We start from the raw sequence: 14323 nt of genomic DNA, 5'->3' as shown, positions 1-14323 counted from the left end.
TTTAACTGTATCAACATATAATAAATATATAGAAGTAATCAGTTCTGAGACCACGTCAGGCTGTTGTCTCATCCTCATCCAGCAGAAGTGTAAAGGGTGCAGTCTTCTTCCCGAGCTGCAGCTGCACCCACCGTCCCACTCTTAGTGCCAAGGTGCTTTTGGCAGCTCTTTTGCGTGCACGTGAGAACACATAGCGAGTGTGTGCGTGAACGAGTTTGTCTGTGTGGGGGTCTTTTGTATCATCCCGTCCCAGTCGGAAGTGTTTAATTAGACGGAGTTCCAGAAGGAAGGAGGGGGGTGGAGAGGTGCTTCACGCTGCTGAGGCTGGTTTGGGGTTTGAATGAACGAGCTGAACTGGCAGCATGATAAAGACTCTGTTACCTCTGTGATCTGATAATGTTACGGATGCAAAAGCTCATGCACATGCACAAAAAAAAAAAGCCTCGTGCACATGGACTGTAGACTGATACCACAACCAAAGTTATTGCCTCATATTTTCTCTCTTTCGTTCTTTCTTTGTTTTTTGACATGCTGGTGGACGAATTCATCAACTGACCACTTTAACCCAACATTCCCAACAGTTTCTAAATACACTGTGAACAGATATCATCATGATCCCCAGAGGATGAATTCAGGATGGAGGATGAACTGAACTCCTGAACAGCTTTCCATGAAACCTGGTGCAGATTCCTGTTAAGATCAACTATAATAACTTTGTGATGACCAGTTATATTTTGTCAACTGTTAAGATTGTGTCCAGAACTTTGGATCACATACCTGCGAAATCAAAACGTGAGCATACTCATGTTAGTATTTAGCTCAAAGCATTGCTAGACCTGAGTGCAGTGTTACAAATTACTGCATAGTTATAGCTGTTTAAAGGTTCTTCTTAACATAAACTGTAATAAACAGTTTATGCATTTTAAGAGTTTAAAGACTGATCACAGAAAGAGGGCTTAATGCTGATTTAACGTTTCCAACTTCAGTACAGTTTTTGCTTACAGGGTACTGTAGGAAATAAGTCAAAAACAACTGAAAATAGGAGAAAACACTGAGAGAAATGTCTGTGGTTCAACCAAAAGTCGTCCGTTTTCATTAATAAACATGCAAAGGACCGGCTGCACTCATGCTGTCACCTCACCTGCAGCACCTGCCGTGCACAAACAAACAACAGCTGCAATGGACTGTAATGGCACTCATGAGAAACACTGTTTGGGTAAAGACTGTGTCCTTGGGGCGAGTGCTACATAATCTCCTCCAGGAGCGAGACCAAACATGGCTGTGACTAACAGTTTCGGCGTGGGCTTCACAATAAACCATCGTCTTTGGGCCAGAGCTCCTTGAAATCCCTATAATCATCTTGTTCTGCAGTGTTTGAATGTTGTACGTGGGTATCAGGTGACGGAAACGCGGAGGGATTTTGGACTGCTGCTGGTCAAAACACTATTATGCTTTTTTTTTAAACTTGATAATCCCAGCATTCATATGGTATGACAGATTTAATCCTATTTTCTAGGTGAGGAATCAAAATCAAACTGACCAGTGACTATTAAACTAAAACTCAAGCTTAGGTTTTTACTGTGTGCCCAAAAGAAAAGGTGATGGAAAAGGTTCCAGTACCCAACCGTGTAACACAGTTGGTATCACACTAACATGACTTTATTCTTTTATGTTTATCTTTGTGTGCTTAGCATGAGATTATGTAAAATGACCATTAGAACCGAGTTAATCATCTTTGCTTTATCATGGGCTTTTGCTTGGACTCTGTGGGAAAGCAAGCGTCGCACCCAAACACAGCATAGCGACAGGGCAGCACACCTCTGTCTGGATTTATGAATGGCTCAGTGAATGAACAGGGAACTAGGTGTGGCGTGTTTAACCTTAATCGCGCTCTTTAACTTCCGAGCACAGATAAAGCTGTCAGTCAGACCTGGAAAATGGAGTCAGCTTACATGAAATGGGCACCGAAAGGAAAATCTGAGCCATATCTGCATGACGCACCATGCTCGGCTTTATTTAAAGTGAATGCTGAAATGATAGACTTTTAAGCCCGGCTGGCCTTGAAGTAGTGCATATTTCCGGTTAAGTCTTAAAACTCCTGAGAAATCTATGAAGGCATTCATCAAAGGAATGTAATGAGTTGATTTTGATTGATGACCTGCAGACAGGTTCAGAAATGAGCAAACATGCAGTAGAAATTCTGCACTAACAAGTGATCTTTTTATTCTTTTTTAAGGGGGTTCATGCTGATTATCTGATGATAATAGGACATTGTCTTAGTGTTTTGTTTAAAGTCCACATTGCAACTTAACAAAATCATGAATAGAGCTTAATTCTAATGAAGCTTGTAATCTCAGCTCCATGTTGCACAAACCTAAAAGGTTTAACTGTCAAGGCCACAATTGGCCCAGATCCTACTGCAGATTATGTTCCTGTGCATGGAACGATTCGAGGTTTGTGGTAAAAGCTGCAGCGAAGCTATGCAGACACCAGAATGAACGCCACATTCCTGGTAGTGAGAACAGTGCTGCATACCTGCCATTCTTCACAAAGTGACAAGAATGAACGAACGAACGAATGAATGAATGAATGAATGAGTGCTGGCACTCTGCAAGCAACTCCCAGCATCACATCATCTGACAAGTCTCACCGGCATCTCCTCGCATGGATAGCTCGGTGTGGGGAGGAAGTGTGGTTATCACAGACTCCTGCGTGGCTCGGTTCACACGCCTTTGTGTTAAAACGTGTTAATGACAGTGAGACAATATGCCGCAGCAATAATGAAACTGTTTCCTCTGGCTGAGCAGCATTCTGCAAATACTGCTAATAAGGCCAATGGAGGATAAATACTTCTGTAAAGTACTTTTCTTTGTCTTTATATGATCATTCAACATTTATAAATGCATCAAATATATCTACTATTACATGTATTAAAGAATTATTATTATTATTATTAAAAAACTATATTAAGTTGCTGGGTATGGGTTAATGCAACATTAATAATGCATTGAAATCTGTTTCTATACAATGAGAGCTTTGATTTTTCATACTAAGATATTTTGTAATATACAAAATACTTAGTGTATGACTTCTACGTGTTAGTGAGTATTTTTACATTGTTGCATTTCTCAAGCATCTTAATAGTTTTTTCCCTCCTGATTATGAAGAACTTGATCTGTACTGACGCTGCTCAGATCCATGTCAGATAGCTGTTGTGAGTGCATGTGAGTGCGTGGCCGTGTCTGTTTTCCTCGTCCTGGTTCCTCCAGCAGCGTTCTGTTGGACTCCGCACGCTGCCTTCATCAGCCATTTGTTCTTTTTCCCACGCTGATGAATGCCAGCGTGGCCACAGACGCACACACAGAGCTTATCAGAACAATGCCTCAAATAGCTGCCGAGTCTCATCACAAGGGCATGTCACCGAAGAGCAGAAGAGGATGTGTGCTGTGTGTGTGCGTGTGTGCGCGTGTACATATGTGTGTGTGTATGTAAGAGATGGACCCGAGTCGTAAACGTGTCCCAGTGTGCAGCTGTTACCTGTGGGCTCTGCTGTACTTGTCAGCAAGCTCATCCATACTGCTCCCCATTGTTAGACTGACTATGTATAGTTGGCTGTATGGGAGCTTTCACTAGATAAACACACAGCATCACACTCATATACCTGTGCATTACTGTTTACTGAACTCTCCTTTACCTAATAATAATAATCTGTATTGTTTTTGTTTGTTTGTTTGTTTGTTTGTTTGTTTGTGTGTAATGAAGGGAGATGGATTTTTTGGTTGTAAAATGCATCATCGGTTTCCATGGTAATAGTCCCAATCAGTCAATTAAAACAACCCCTTTTCTTCCATTGCAGTCTGGCGATTTTTCTCTTGCAGTAATATTTATTTTTAGAGCACACCACGAGGGTTTATTGTTTCAGCAGTGTTGGACGATGACAAATGTTTGAGCCCAGGACGTTGCAGTCTGTTACAATCTGTGAGTCCTGCAAGTTGCAAGTGTAACTGCTGGGTGTGACACTTTATTGACTCCACACCTTTGTTTGCACTTTATTGCTTCAGTCCTCTGCAGGTGGCTCTTTCATCTGGTGATTTTCAATCTTTATTACAGCGGTTTACACGTTGAATAAAAAATATAAGTGATGAGATGTGAACATGGATTCTGAACTTTTATCATGGATTTGTATGTATCATGTATCATGTATTATATCCAGGCTAGAGTTACCTGACCTATACTAACATAAACAGAATGTTATTCTCTAACACATACAGACTTCATACATAAACCTCAACAAGTGAACTCAGGCCGGGTCCATTGAAGTGAGCTCTTCTGTATTTTCATGTGTTTTGTGTGCTTGTGACTAAACCTGTCATGCCCCGACACGACTTCCACGCTCTGGGCCTTTCTGGTCTTTCCACCTGCTGTTTTGTCACACCCATTCATGCCACGGCTGCGAAGATCCATCGCACTGAAGTTTACAAGAAAAAGAGAATAACAGACATATAACCCCCCCCCCCCCCCCCCCCATCCCTCTCCCTTGCTCAGTTGCTTACATTTTTCAAAATTCTCCACAGTTATTGAGCTGACACATTATTTATTTCCTCTCCGTGGGGATTTATTTTGTCTATGTGGGCACAGTGAGAACCAAACGTGCTGATTTTAATCCTAAAGTTTTCACAGCGCGCCTCTGGAGATCCGTCACAAAGTCTGATTCCCTCCGGATACGGTTGCACTTTCCCACAAACCTGAGGAACAGTGACACAGTTGGGTTTTACTGCTGCTGTAACTCAGCGGTCACACTGTGTGGTTTGTGAAGTTTTGACTACTTCAATTCATGTACTGTCAGCTCGAGTGCAGAGTACTGCTTCTGCCTCCAGTGTACAACTCTCTGTGCATCCAAAAGCGAATCTGCTGCCTTAACAAGTGTCATATTTACTGTAAAATGTAACTGATGATGGCAACTTACTGTATATTATGCTACTTTCTACATAAATCCTGAGAAAAACTGTAATAATTCTGCATCTAATTAATTATTTCCCAACCTTATTCTGAAGAAATGAATAAATAACAACCCTTACACACAGGTAGACACAACAGTACACTCACTCCCACTCACAGACACACCTGGTCCTCCTTTGACAAGCAGACTCCTCCAAATTAAGGTGCTTCCTAACCCTCTGAGTCACTGCCTGGACCTGTCTGCAAAGGATCTACCATAATTCTCCTTCAGACAAATTCAAACCCATATGTGGACACACACACACACACACACACACACACGCACAGACGCCGGCGGGCATCAAAGAGAAAAGTCCCTTAAACAAGGGAGGCAGCGGTGTAGCTCTTTATTCAACAGAAGACAGCGTGCTGTTTGACTCAATACACACATGTGGTTTCCTTTTTCCTTTGAGATCACAGCATTAAACAAGCCACCACATCCCGCTCCAGTGTCAGCGCTCACGCAAGGGTTAAATTAGCAGGGTCTTTGTGGAGCCCATTCATCACAGTCTTTGCTTCTGGCTATGTCTGTGTCATCAGACGTGCTGGTGTTGATGTGTAACGTTTTATGGGTGGTCCACTTACACAAAGGGGCACGAAGTCATTTTCTTCTCCCGAGTTCACCCGGTAATTTGCATAATTGCAGGAGAACTGGCTTGTGTGTGTGTGTGTGTGTGTGTGTGTGTGTGTGTGTGTGTGTGTCCGTGTGTGTGTGTGTGTTGGGGAGAGGCCACAGTGACATTTCACTTCCTGCAGGGAGATGTTTCCAAAACGTCTTTGAGAGCTGACTAGAGACTGATTGACGGGGAAGCCTGAAGTGGGTGCTTGATGCACACTCACCACTATGCACACACACACACACACACACACACACAAGGCGCCCTGGCTTATTTGTCTCAGCCAAACACTCTGGGCAGGAGATTGTTTGTGCGGCTGCTGATCTGCCGGCAGAGCAGGACGGTCTGCAGGGGAAGAGTCAGTAGTGACATGTGCCTTCTTATCACCTCTTCCTGCTGATTCACACTGACTCCAGGATCTCAGTAATCCACAGCTTTGACTGAGTCAGTGAGGTGAGTGACATGGTGACTCTGCAGCCAGCTGTTAGTGAAGGGCTTTTACGTGATTTCATGCTAATCCATTTAAGCTTTTCTCTTTTTGTCAGAGCACGAAAGAACCTTTAAATACGAGTTCCTCTGAATTAAAAACGGTGGGTCTCCGAATGCTGGAGGATGAGGATGTTAACACAACTGACAGCAAAGAAACATGAAGGAGACGACACTTAACGTGCCCCTGGGGCCCATTTTTTTCATAATCGGTCCAAGTCTATATGCGTAAACACATAAACCAATTCATCAGCTGCAGCCTGAAAAGAAATCTGGCTGTAACTGAACTGTTGTTATGTCAAGGTCAGTTATTGTAACTGTGTTTAATATTTGAACAGCTAGGACTACTTTAAACTAATTAAGTCCAGTTACATTAACTCAAATTAAGGCAGCTGAGGAGGAAACTGACCTGCTTCAAATGATTAACACTGCATTTCGCTGTCTTTTTTTTTTTTTTTTTTTTTTTTTTTGCTGCAGTACAACAACACCTGAGCTTTCTAAACCTCTACTTGCAGCAGCCGACCTGCAGTCTGATGAATCATCTGCCCTCTGTTCGAAAAACTTTTGGGGCTTTTTAGGGACATTTCAGTGCTTTGACATCAGCACACAGGAACATGAGAGTTTATTTAAAACACATTTAGACTGAAAGGTTACCTCACCATAGCAGGGTGGGACGGCACAGTGGCACAGACAGTGTGAGGGTTTTAAAGGGAGTGACCTGCTAGGCTGTCATGGAATATCATACATTTGAACTATTTTTTAATCCCTATGAAATAATTGTTGGTTTCCAGGGCCAGATTGTAATAAACCAGATGTGCTCACTGGTAGTTAACCATATTAGAGTGAATCACTTACTGCAGAGTGGGCAAATATTTGGACTAATCTCCGCAGTAGGATGTGGATTACTAATTACAATGCTGGCTGTGTAATTAGGTCCACGTTAGGACTTCCTCTGCCCTCTCCCCTCCTGCGCCACAGCTTCCACCCACACACAGCCTTGAATTACTGCACAGGCAACTGTTGATACATTCCCAAACCATCTGACGTCAAGTGGGCAGGCCCAGCCCACAGCAGCCTATAAAGTCCTCTGCCACCTCGGTTCATCCTAGTCTGGATTACCACAAGACCTTTTCGAGAAGCATCTTCCTCCGGGCGACACACAGCAGAGAGGGGAGCGGGGAGGTTCACGAACCCCGCCACAGTCAAACAATGAAAATGTCAGCAGCGGAGATGTGCCAGGTGTTAAAGGAGGGCGAGCTGGAGAAGAGGAGCGACAACCTGCTCCAGTTCTGGAAGAGGAAGACGTGCGTCCTGACCACGGACAGCCTCAACATTTACGCGGACACGCAGAAGCGCTCCAGGGGCAAAGAGCTCAAGCTGCAGTCCATCAAGAAAGTGGACTGCGTGGAGCGCACCGGCAAGTTCGTCTACTTCACCATCGTGACCACAGACAATAAGGAGATCGATTTCCGGTGCTCTGGAGAGGAGAACTGCTGGAACGCAGTGATCACCATGGCCCTGATTGATTTCCAGAACAGGAAGGCCATCCAGGACTTTAAAACGCGGCAGGACACTGAGAGCGCGTCTCCCGGACAGCAGGAGAGGCGCATGGCGAGGGCGCCCTGAGTGTGTGTGTGTGTGTGTGTGTGGGGTGGGGGGGGCTGTGGCAGTTATCCGCTCCTAATATGGTGAGACACACACCATGGCACGTAGCTGACACGATATATGAATCCAAAACTCAGTAATTGTGCGAGAAGACCTGGGGAAGTTTTGAAACTAATGGCACGGTTTCCGTCTCTTCCAGTGTCAACGTGGACCATAAAAAGAAAACTACTACACGGACCAAAAGGAAGACGAGGTCGTCCGGTCCAGAGATGAAGGATTGTGCGGGACTGAGCTCTGAGAGAGGCGGCAGACAGAGGACTGAACCCTTGATTTGTCAAAAACTATTTCAAGCCTGCTCCGAGGAGGAATGACTCCTCAAACCATGATGTTAATTTATTTTGTTTCCAGGATATGGTGTTACTACAAATGACTTGAGTTGTTTAAATTATTTCCTATTTCAATGTGTTGAGTGTGTATTTATTTGAATAAATATTCATGCATTTTTGACATAAACCTATGGTCTTAACTCTTTTTTTTTTAAACTAGAAATAGTTTTCCACTTGGAGATATTACTATTTCATTACATCATACTCTGTAATCTTATATTTGACACTCTATAGGACACCTTGCATCGAAAGTATTTCTTAGTAAATGCCAGACATGCAACAGTAAAGAAGGGAGTGGAGGACCGGAAAGTCCCTTTCCTTTCTGCTGGCAGGTGGAATGTGACTCTTGATTGTTTCAGGCCTGAGTCATTACTTGATAAGAGGAGCAGATTCAGCTTTCAACACACCTCACCTTCCTCTGAGGTGTGGTAGGTTTATAGCAGCTAAACACTTAGATTTAACGTTACAATTTAGTTTGGTGTGTGTGTGACCTTTTCTTTCGTGCTGCGTGTTGATGTAGGTTGAATTTCGGGCAGTTTTACAGCAGGTGTTGACATGACAAATTCCTCCGCAGCCTCCTTATCAGACGCCTCTGTTCTTTACAAGGTGGATAAAACATGCCGGAAGTTCCCTTTACTGCCCTGTTATCATGACACAAAAGCTGTGGCAGTGGATATGATGTGACACGAGGCACACACCCATTTAATTACAGTCATAAACTCCGCGAGAAGGCTTCGGTCTTTCTGTAAGACCTGCAAAAGACTGTCCTCATAAAATTAAAGCAATTTATTATCCTCTTATCCTTTCAAAATAAGAGGCACAACGTGATTTACAGCTGCACTAAGGATACAATACCATGAAATAGAAGAAGATCACATGATCTGACCCATGCTGTTGGAGCCTTGATCCCTCCTACACATAAATACCTCCGGTCCTGGATCTTGTGGACTGGAAGTGTGTTATGAGCACAAATGCCCAGAGGTCAGAGGTGAGAGCCAGCTGAAACTCTGTCCAGCAGTAATGAAGTGTATACTAGAGTCACAGCCCTCGCTTTCCCATCCCGTCCCTGCATGCAGCTTTGAAGTAGGATCATACTACAATGAAGGCATCAAAGAGATCGACTGATCTGAGGAGTAGCACCGGAGCGGACGGGCCTCCTTGCTAAAAATACTGCTTCACAAATTGGCACCACTTTAATCTCTCACACACATACACACACATACACACACCTCTGGCCTCCGAGCCAAAGGCCAAACACAGGTTTTAGCCACGAGTGCTACCAGGAAATGTATTTCCACCTCAGAGGTTAATATCACACATCATGATCTAATGTACGTCGGACCGCAGGATGTGAAGTTGTCTTCTGTATAACCTCAGTGGTCAGAACACATACACACACACACACACACACACACACACACAATGTGACTTCCTCTCCCATCTCGGGCTGTGTAAACATCCTCTGACACAGCACTAGCGCACACTCTGGTCATACTTGCAGCCTTGGCGTCACCGCTCCACATGGCGTCATGATGTGGATGGAGCTCGGCTGCACAACACTAAACACATTGTTACATCCTTGAAGCGAGGATATATACAATAAGTGGAGATGTTGTAAGAGAAGCGTGTGCCCGGGGCCATGACCTGCGTACACATGTTCACTTTAAAAATAAAAAAAAAAAATGGACAAAACAAGTGATTCAGAGGCGTTTATTGTAAACACAAGGTCAAGTGCTGACGAAGTATACGGACTAACTGCTGCACTGCCAGAAGGGATGTGTCCATTTCGTCATCTGGAGATGATCTACAACAGCAAAATAGTGTAACACATTAATCTGTATTGCCATGTAGTATTATTTATATGATTCTTTTGTTTATACATAAAAAAAACAGAACTACTCAGTCCATTGAATCGCTGCATTGTGGGGAAACCAGAGCACAGCCAGGAAGGGGGAAAATAGGAAAGAAGGAAAACTGCTTAAAGGTGAAAGTTTTCTGAAAAAACAAAAAGGATAGCATAAAAAATCGGGTTGATCTATTTTTAGAATCATAATAATAACGTTTATTGCTTTTAGACAACAATAAAAATAAATAAATGTAACAATAATAATAAAAATAATACAAACTAAATAATCAATTCTGTTCTCACATCTCTGGAACAACATTTAGGTCTCTAAGGAAACACAAATATACATAAACAGTTAAACGTATAAATGAAGTGAAGAAAGTCCCTTAGTGTTAGATTAAGAAGAACAGTATGAGGCAACAACCCATCCAGGGTGGAATCATTTTTTTCTGGTTTGGAAAATGAAGAGGTCTTTATTTTACAGATGGGAGGATCAGACGCTAAATTTGGAAACGCTGTGACATAGGCTGCTTTTCCATAAAATCGACTCACATCAAGCAGTCACAGCACTTCAGGTTTGGTAGCTCAGCTTAATGATATGTTAACACCACTTCACAGAGTAAGTTATGTGTTTGTTACGTGTCGTGACTCACTACGGCTCCCCGCTCTGACCGAGGGTATCAGTCCTTCAAACCTCTGTCATGTTTATCTATCATGTTTTCAGTTTGACCTGTTGTGTCATTTCCTCGCTCGCTCTTCCCGTCAGAGTCCATTCTGATGCCAGCAGGACTCAACATTAGACCTTCATGTAAATAAAAATCGACTACAACCCAAACAGCTGGGGGATATTAGGCAAGGCCTCATGTGACGCTTTGACTGCTAAAGACCTCCAAGATGTGTCCCATCTGCGTCTGTCATGATGGTAGTGATTTCAAGCTATTTTTACTCTGACGAGCTTCACGCAGCCATCCCATCATGTTGGCGGGGTGATATGCACAGCAGCTATGTCATTGTTTTTTTGTTTTTTTTTAAAACAGGTATGAGATTATCTAAGAGAAGCATTCCCGGGTTTGTTTAAGAGAAAGAAGCTCTCGTGGTATTTCTGTTTGTGACGCATAGCTCAGGTGAGCGCATACCTGAGCACATACCTCAGCAAATAGCTTCCAGAGACGCGGACCCACGCCCTCGGGTCCCGGCTGAGGCAACGTAAAGTCATTAGGTTTGTACGATAAAGAAGAAAAAGAAATCTGGGCCCTCGACCAAAATCCATCTCTCCATGTTTCACTGCTGTTTATCACTGCTTCATCCAAATAAAGGTCATCTGATTCCCAGATCTGGTCTCGCAGATAAATTGAACAAATGCCCCCCCCCTCCACCCCTCAACTTATCCACAAAGGCGTCATTCTCCTAATAGTCTGCAGCCATGACAACCCTGTGTATTTTTTAAATGTATTTTCGTCTACTGAGTCACGGGGAAAGAACTCTGCAGATCCGCATCTTCAGCTCTATCTGCCCACTCTGTGGCTGTGACTGTCACAAACATGAGCCCAGATAACCTCAGAAGCTGCACAAGAAAAAGAGTCTACAACAACAAGCAAACCCCGCCGAAGTGAGACTGAGCTTCTATTTTCCCAAATATAGACAGAGTTGCTGTCTTTGTTGGGCTCTTTTTAACAGAGAATCTCATGAATGTGGCACCTCTCACGTCTAAGACATGCAAGTGTGCTGGATATACAAAAGCACACACACATTGCTGTACGTATATATACACACAAAGTGTTGGCAGGGCTGCGCGGGTGAGCACGGATCATGTTGCTCAAGACCCAGCTGTCTAGAGAGAAGTTTCAGACAGAGAGAGGAGACGCTGTCAGGAATGTCTACGAGGCAACAAGGGGGCGGATGACTGAGGAAGAGAGAGCTCCACATGGACTCAGTGAAGGCAAGAAGGCAACGCAGAAGATGTGTGGTGTCAGAAAGAGCAGACCAGGATAAGGGGAGGAAAAATGAGTGACCTAGGAATATTACAAAATGATGGCCATCAATCTGAGTGGACTGATCCTTTAAAATGTGAGTTTCAAAGAGACGTGGATCACAGTGGACAATGGGACTGTGAACAGCGGAGCGACTGAGGTTCTGGAGTCTGATCCGAGCCTAACTGTGCTCCTGAGGGGAGCTTCAGTTACCAGCACCTGCCTGAGTGGGTGTGTGAAGAGACGAACGAGAGCAGATTACAATAACATTTCACCTAATAACATGTTTCCCACAAAATCGAATGCGAGTCCTAACAGTTTTCAGTCCTGCAACTTTATCATATCACCAAGAGGTTGTTGTTAGTGTGCTTTGCTGTTCGAGATTTGCCATAGAAAGGGAGAAAACAGAGCTGAGACCAAGCCCAAATCTGAGGGCAAAGTGTTGGTGGCGCTGCGTGATGGCCATGTGACTTCTTCAAGATGCCACTAAATAACCCCGCGGCAGCTGATTGTCACTCACACGAGTTACAGTAAGTTACATCAGATTGTGGGTGCAGCGAATGTTGCAGCAACATTATCAACTTTGCCAGACATGAAACCGAAGGTGAAATGAATGGCTGTAATAACCTGTAATGATGACTCCGGGTTCAGAGCCGTTATAGGGATGAGAGGAAATTAGCTCACCAAGGATATTGCACATGAGAAAAGCAAGTGAAAGACAAAGAGAGATAAATGAGCGTATAAAGGGAGCAAGGGAAGGTTCCAGCTCAGAGAGCATTACTAGAAACGGAAGAAGAGTTTGCTAGGAGGGAAAAAATTGGGAATTAGGAATTCCCCTAAGCCACACCAAAGCCAACAACATGGTATGATGTGATGAAGTAATAATTCAACGGGGATAACTGCACCATGCACAAACAGAGAACTGATTTTCAATCCATGGTTCACTCTGGCTTTTTACTCAGACGGAAACCACTTTGAGAGCACATTACGTTTCATGTGCAACCCAAACACATGATGTATGTACCAAGTAAATTATCTTTATTAACGCGCATCTCAACAACCCAGACGTGATCGGAGTGTAAGGTGTAAAGTAGCTCGTGTTGAGTTGGTGTTCAGTAAAATGGTGACGCTGGTTTACTTTGAGGCTTTCACTCTCCTAACATTACGATATTACATTTCAGCCACAATGACAGAAACATGTCATTCACACAGCAGAACTGCTACTTAAACACGTGAAGGTAACCACTGCTGCTCTGTTCGCCCCTCTTGGTTGTACTGCTCATTTGGGCGCTGGCTCGTCCGTTTCAACGCGTTTGTTGTGGTTACCTTTCTTTTTATTCATTTCATGGCCGGAAGACTATGAAGTGACTCATCGCTGTATAGGGAGCATCATCGGACTCTTTGCTTTTATGGTGAAACCTTTGTTCACACCTCATTGCTTGGAGAAGACGTATGACTCTCAGCTGGTCTATTCAAAAAGTCTGCAACCAGTTTAAAAAAACATAGGATTGAGCAGCCACAGCCAGAGTAACAGTAGATATGTATTATTTTCTATAATAATACAATATCATTTTCTAACATTTGGAGATTTTCTTCAACTTTTGTTTTATTTTGTCTAAGAAACATTTTTTTTTACTGTATGGTTTCACTTCACCACTGTATGAAAATGTATTTCTCAGCATGATAGGACCACAGGAGCAGGACAGGGAAGCTGGAAAGTCCCTTTACAAGAGTACAGGTTTTCAAACAATGCATTCCTGCGGTCCCAGCTCCTACATATTGTTTCCGTGCTAGGCTCCAGCTCCCTGATCACTTCAACAGTGTGGTATTGACCCAGCAACAAATGTCTCCATCAATCATAGCACACATCACAGAGGTGTATTGTTCAAAGACACAGCAGAGGGTGTTTAATCACTGCTGATCAGGGTGTAGGCTTGTGTGTCCACAAGCCCGCATACCTTTGCTGTGGTGATGTGATCTTTTAGCAGCCGCACAGGAGCTGGACATCTGTGTGGGTTGATCTATGAATGGACCCATAGATGGGTAGATGGACTGATGGACTGGTGGAGGGGTGGACGACGCTGTGATCAGGCTCACAGGAAGCAGATAAAAAGACACAGAGACACAGGGGTTTTTCTAATTAATGTTCTCACAAAAATGAACGCTGCATGAATCTCTAAATGCAGCGTCGTTGTTTAAAAACAGATACAATCGGACAAGACGTGGGTTTTTGCTCGATAATGCTAAAAATGAACATTATGCACACTCACACTATGAGTTCATATACTGAAATGTCTAAATGAAGAAGAAGACTGTTTCCTTGTGTTTGAGTTGAACTATGTCACAATTGATCCATCACGTTAAATACCACGACCTTTGAACTGGAATGGATCATTAATGCCCACCTGTCCTTTT

The 14323-nt window shown here is 43.5% G+C and overlaps 1 protein-coding gene across 1 annotated transcript; it reads left to right on the top strand.

The window, feature by feature from the left end:
* Window positions 1–7196: 7196 nt before the first annotated feature.
* On the top strand, window positions 7197–8200 carry phlda2 (pleckstrin homology-like domain, family A, member 2). The gene is made up of 2 exons (XM_026364729.1): window positions 7197–7789; window positions 7906–8200. Exon 1 carries the CDS (start codon window positions 7311–7313, stop codon window positions 7725–7727), a length of 417 nt encoding a protein of 138 aa, XP_026220514.1. The 5' UTR covers window positions 7197–7310; the 3' UTR covers window positions 7728–7789; window positions 7906–8200.
* The last annotated feature ends 6123 nt before the right edge of the window (window positions 8201–14323 follow it).

The sequence above is a fragment of the Anabas testudineus genome, chromosome 6 (genome assembly GCF_900324465.2).
Source record: "Anabas testudineus chromosome 6, fAnaTes1.2, whole genome shotgun sequence".
In the NCBI taxonomy this organism is placed as follows: Eukaryota; Metazoa; Chordata; class Actinopteri; order Anabantiformes; family Anabantidae; genus Anabas; species Anabas testudineus.
This window is presented reverse-complemented; position numbering and strand designations above follow the sequence as displayed.

Excerpts from the sequence above, each read along its gene's own strand:
- phlda2 (XM_026364729.1), top strand. The coding sequence starts at position 7,311 with ATGAAAATGTCAGCAGCGGAGATGTGCCAGGTGTTAAAGGAGGGCGAG.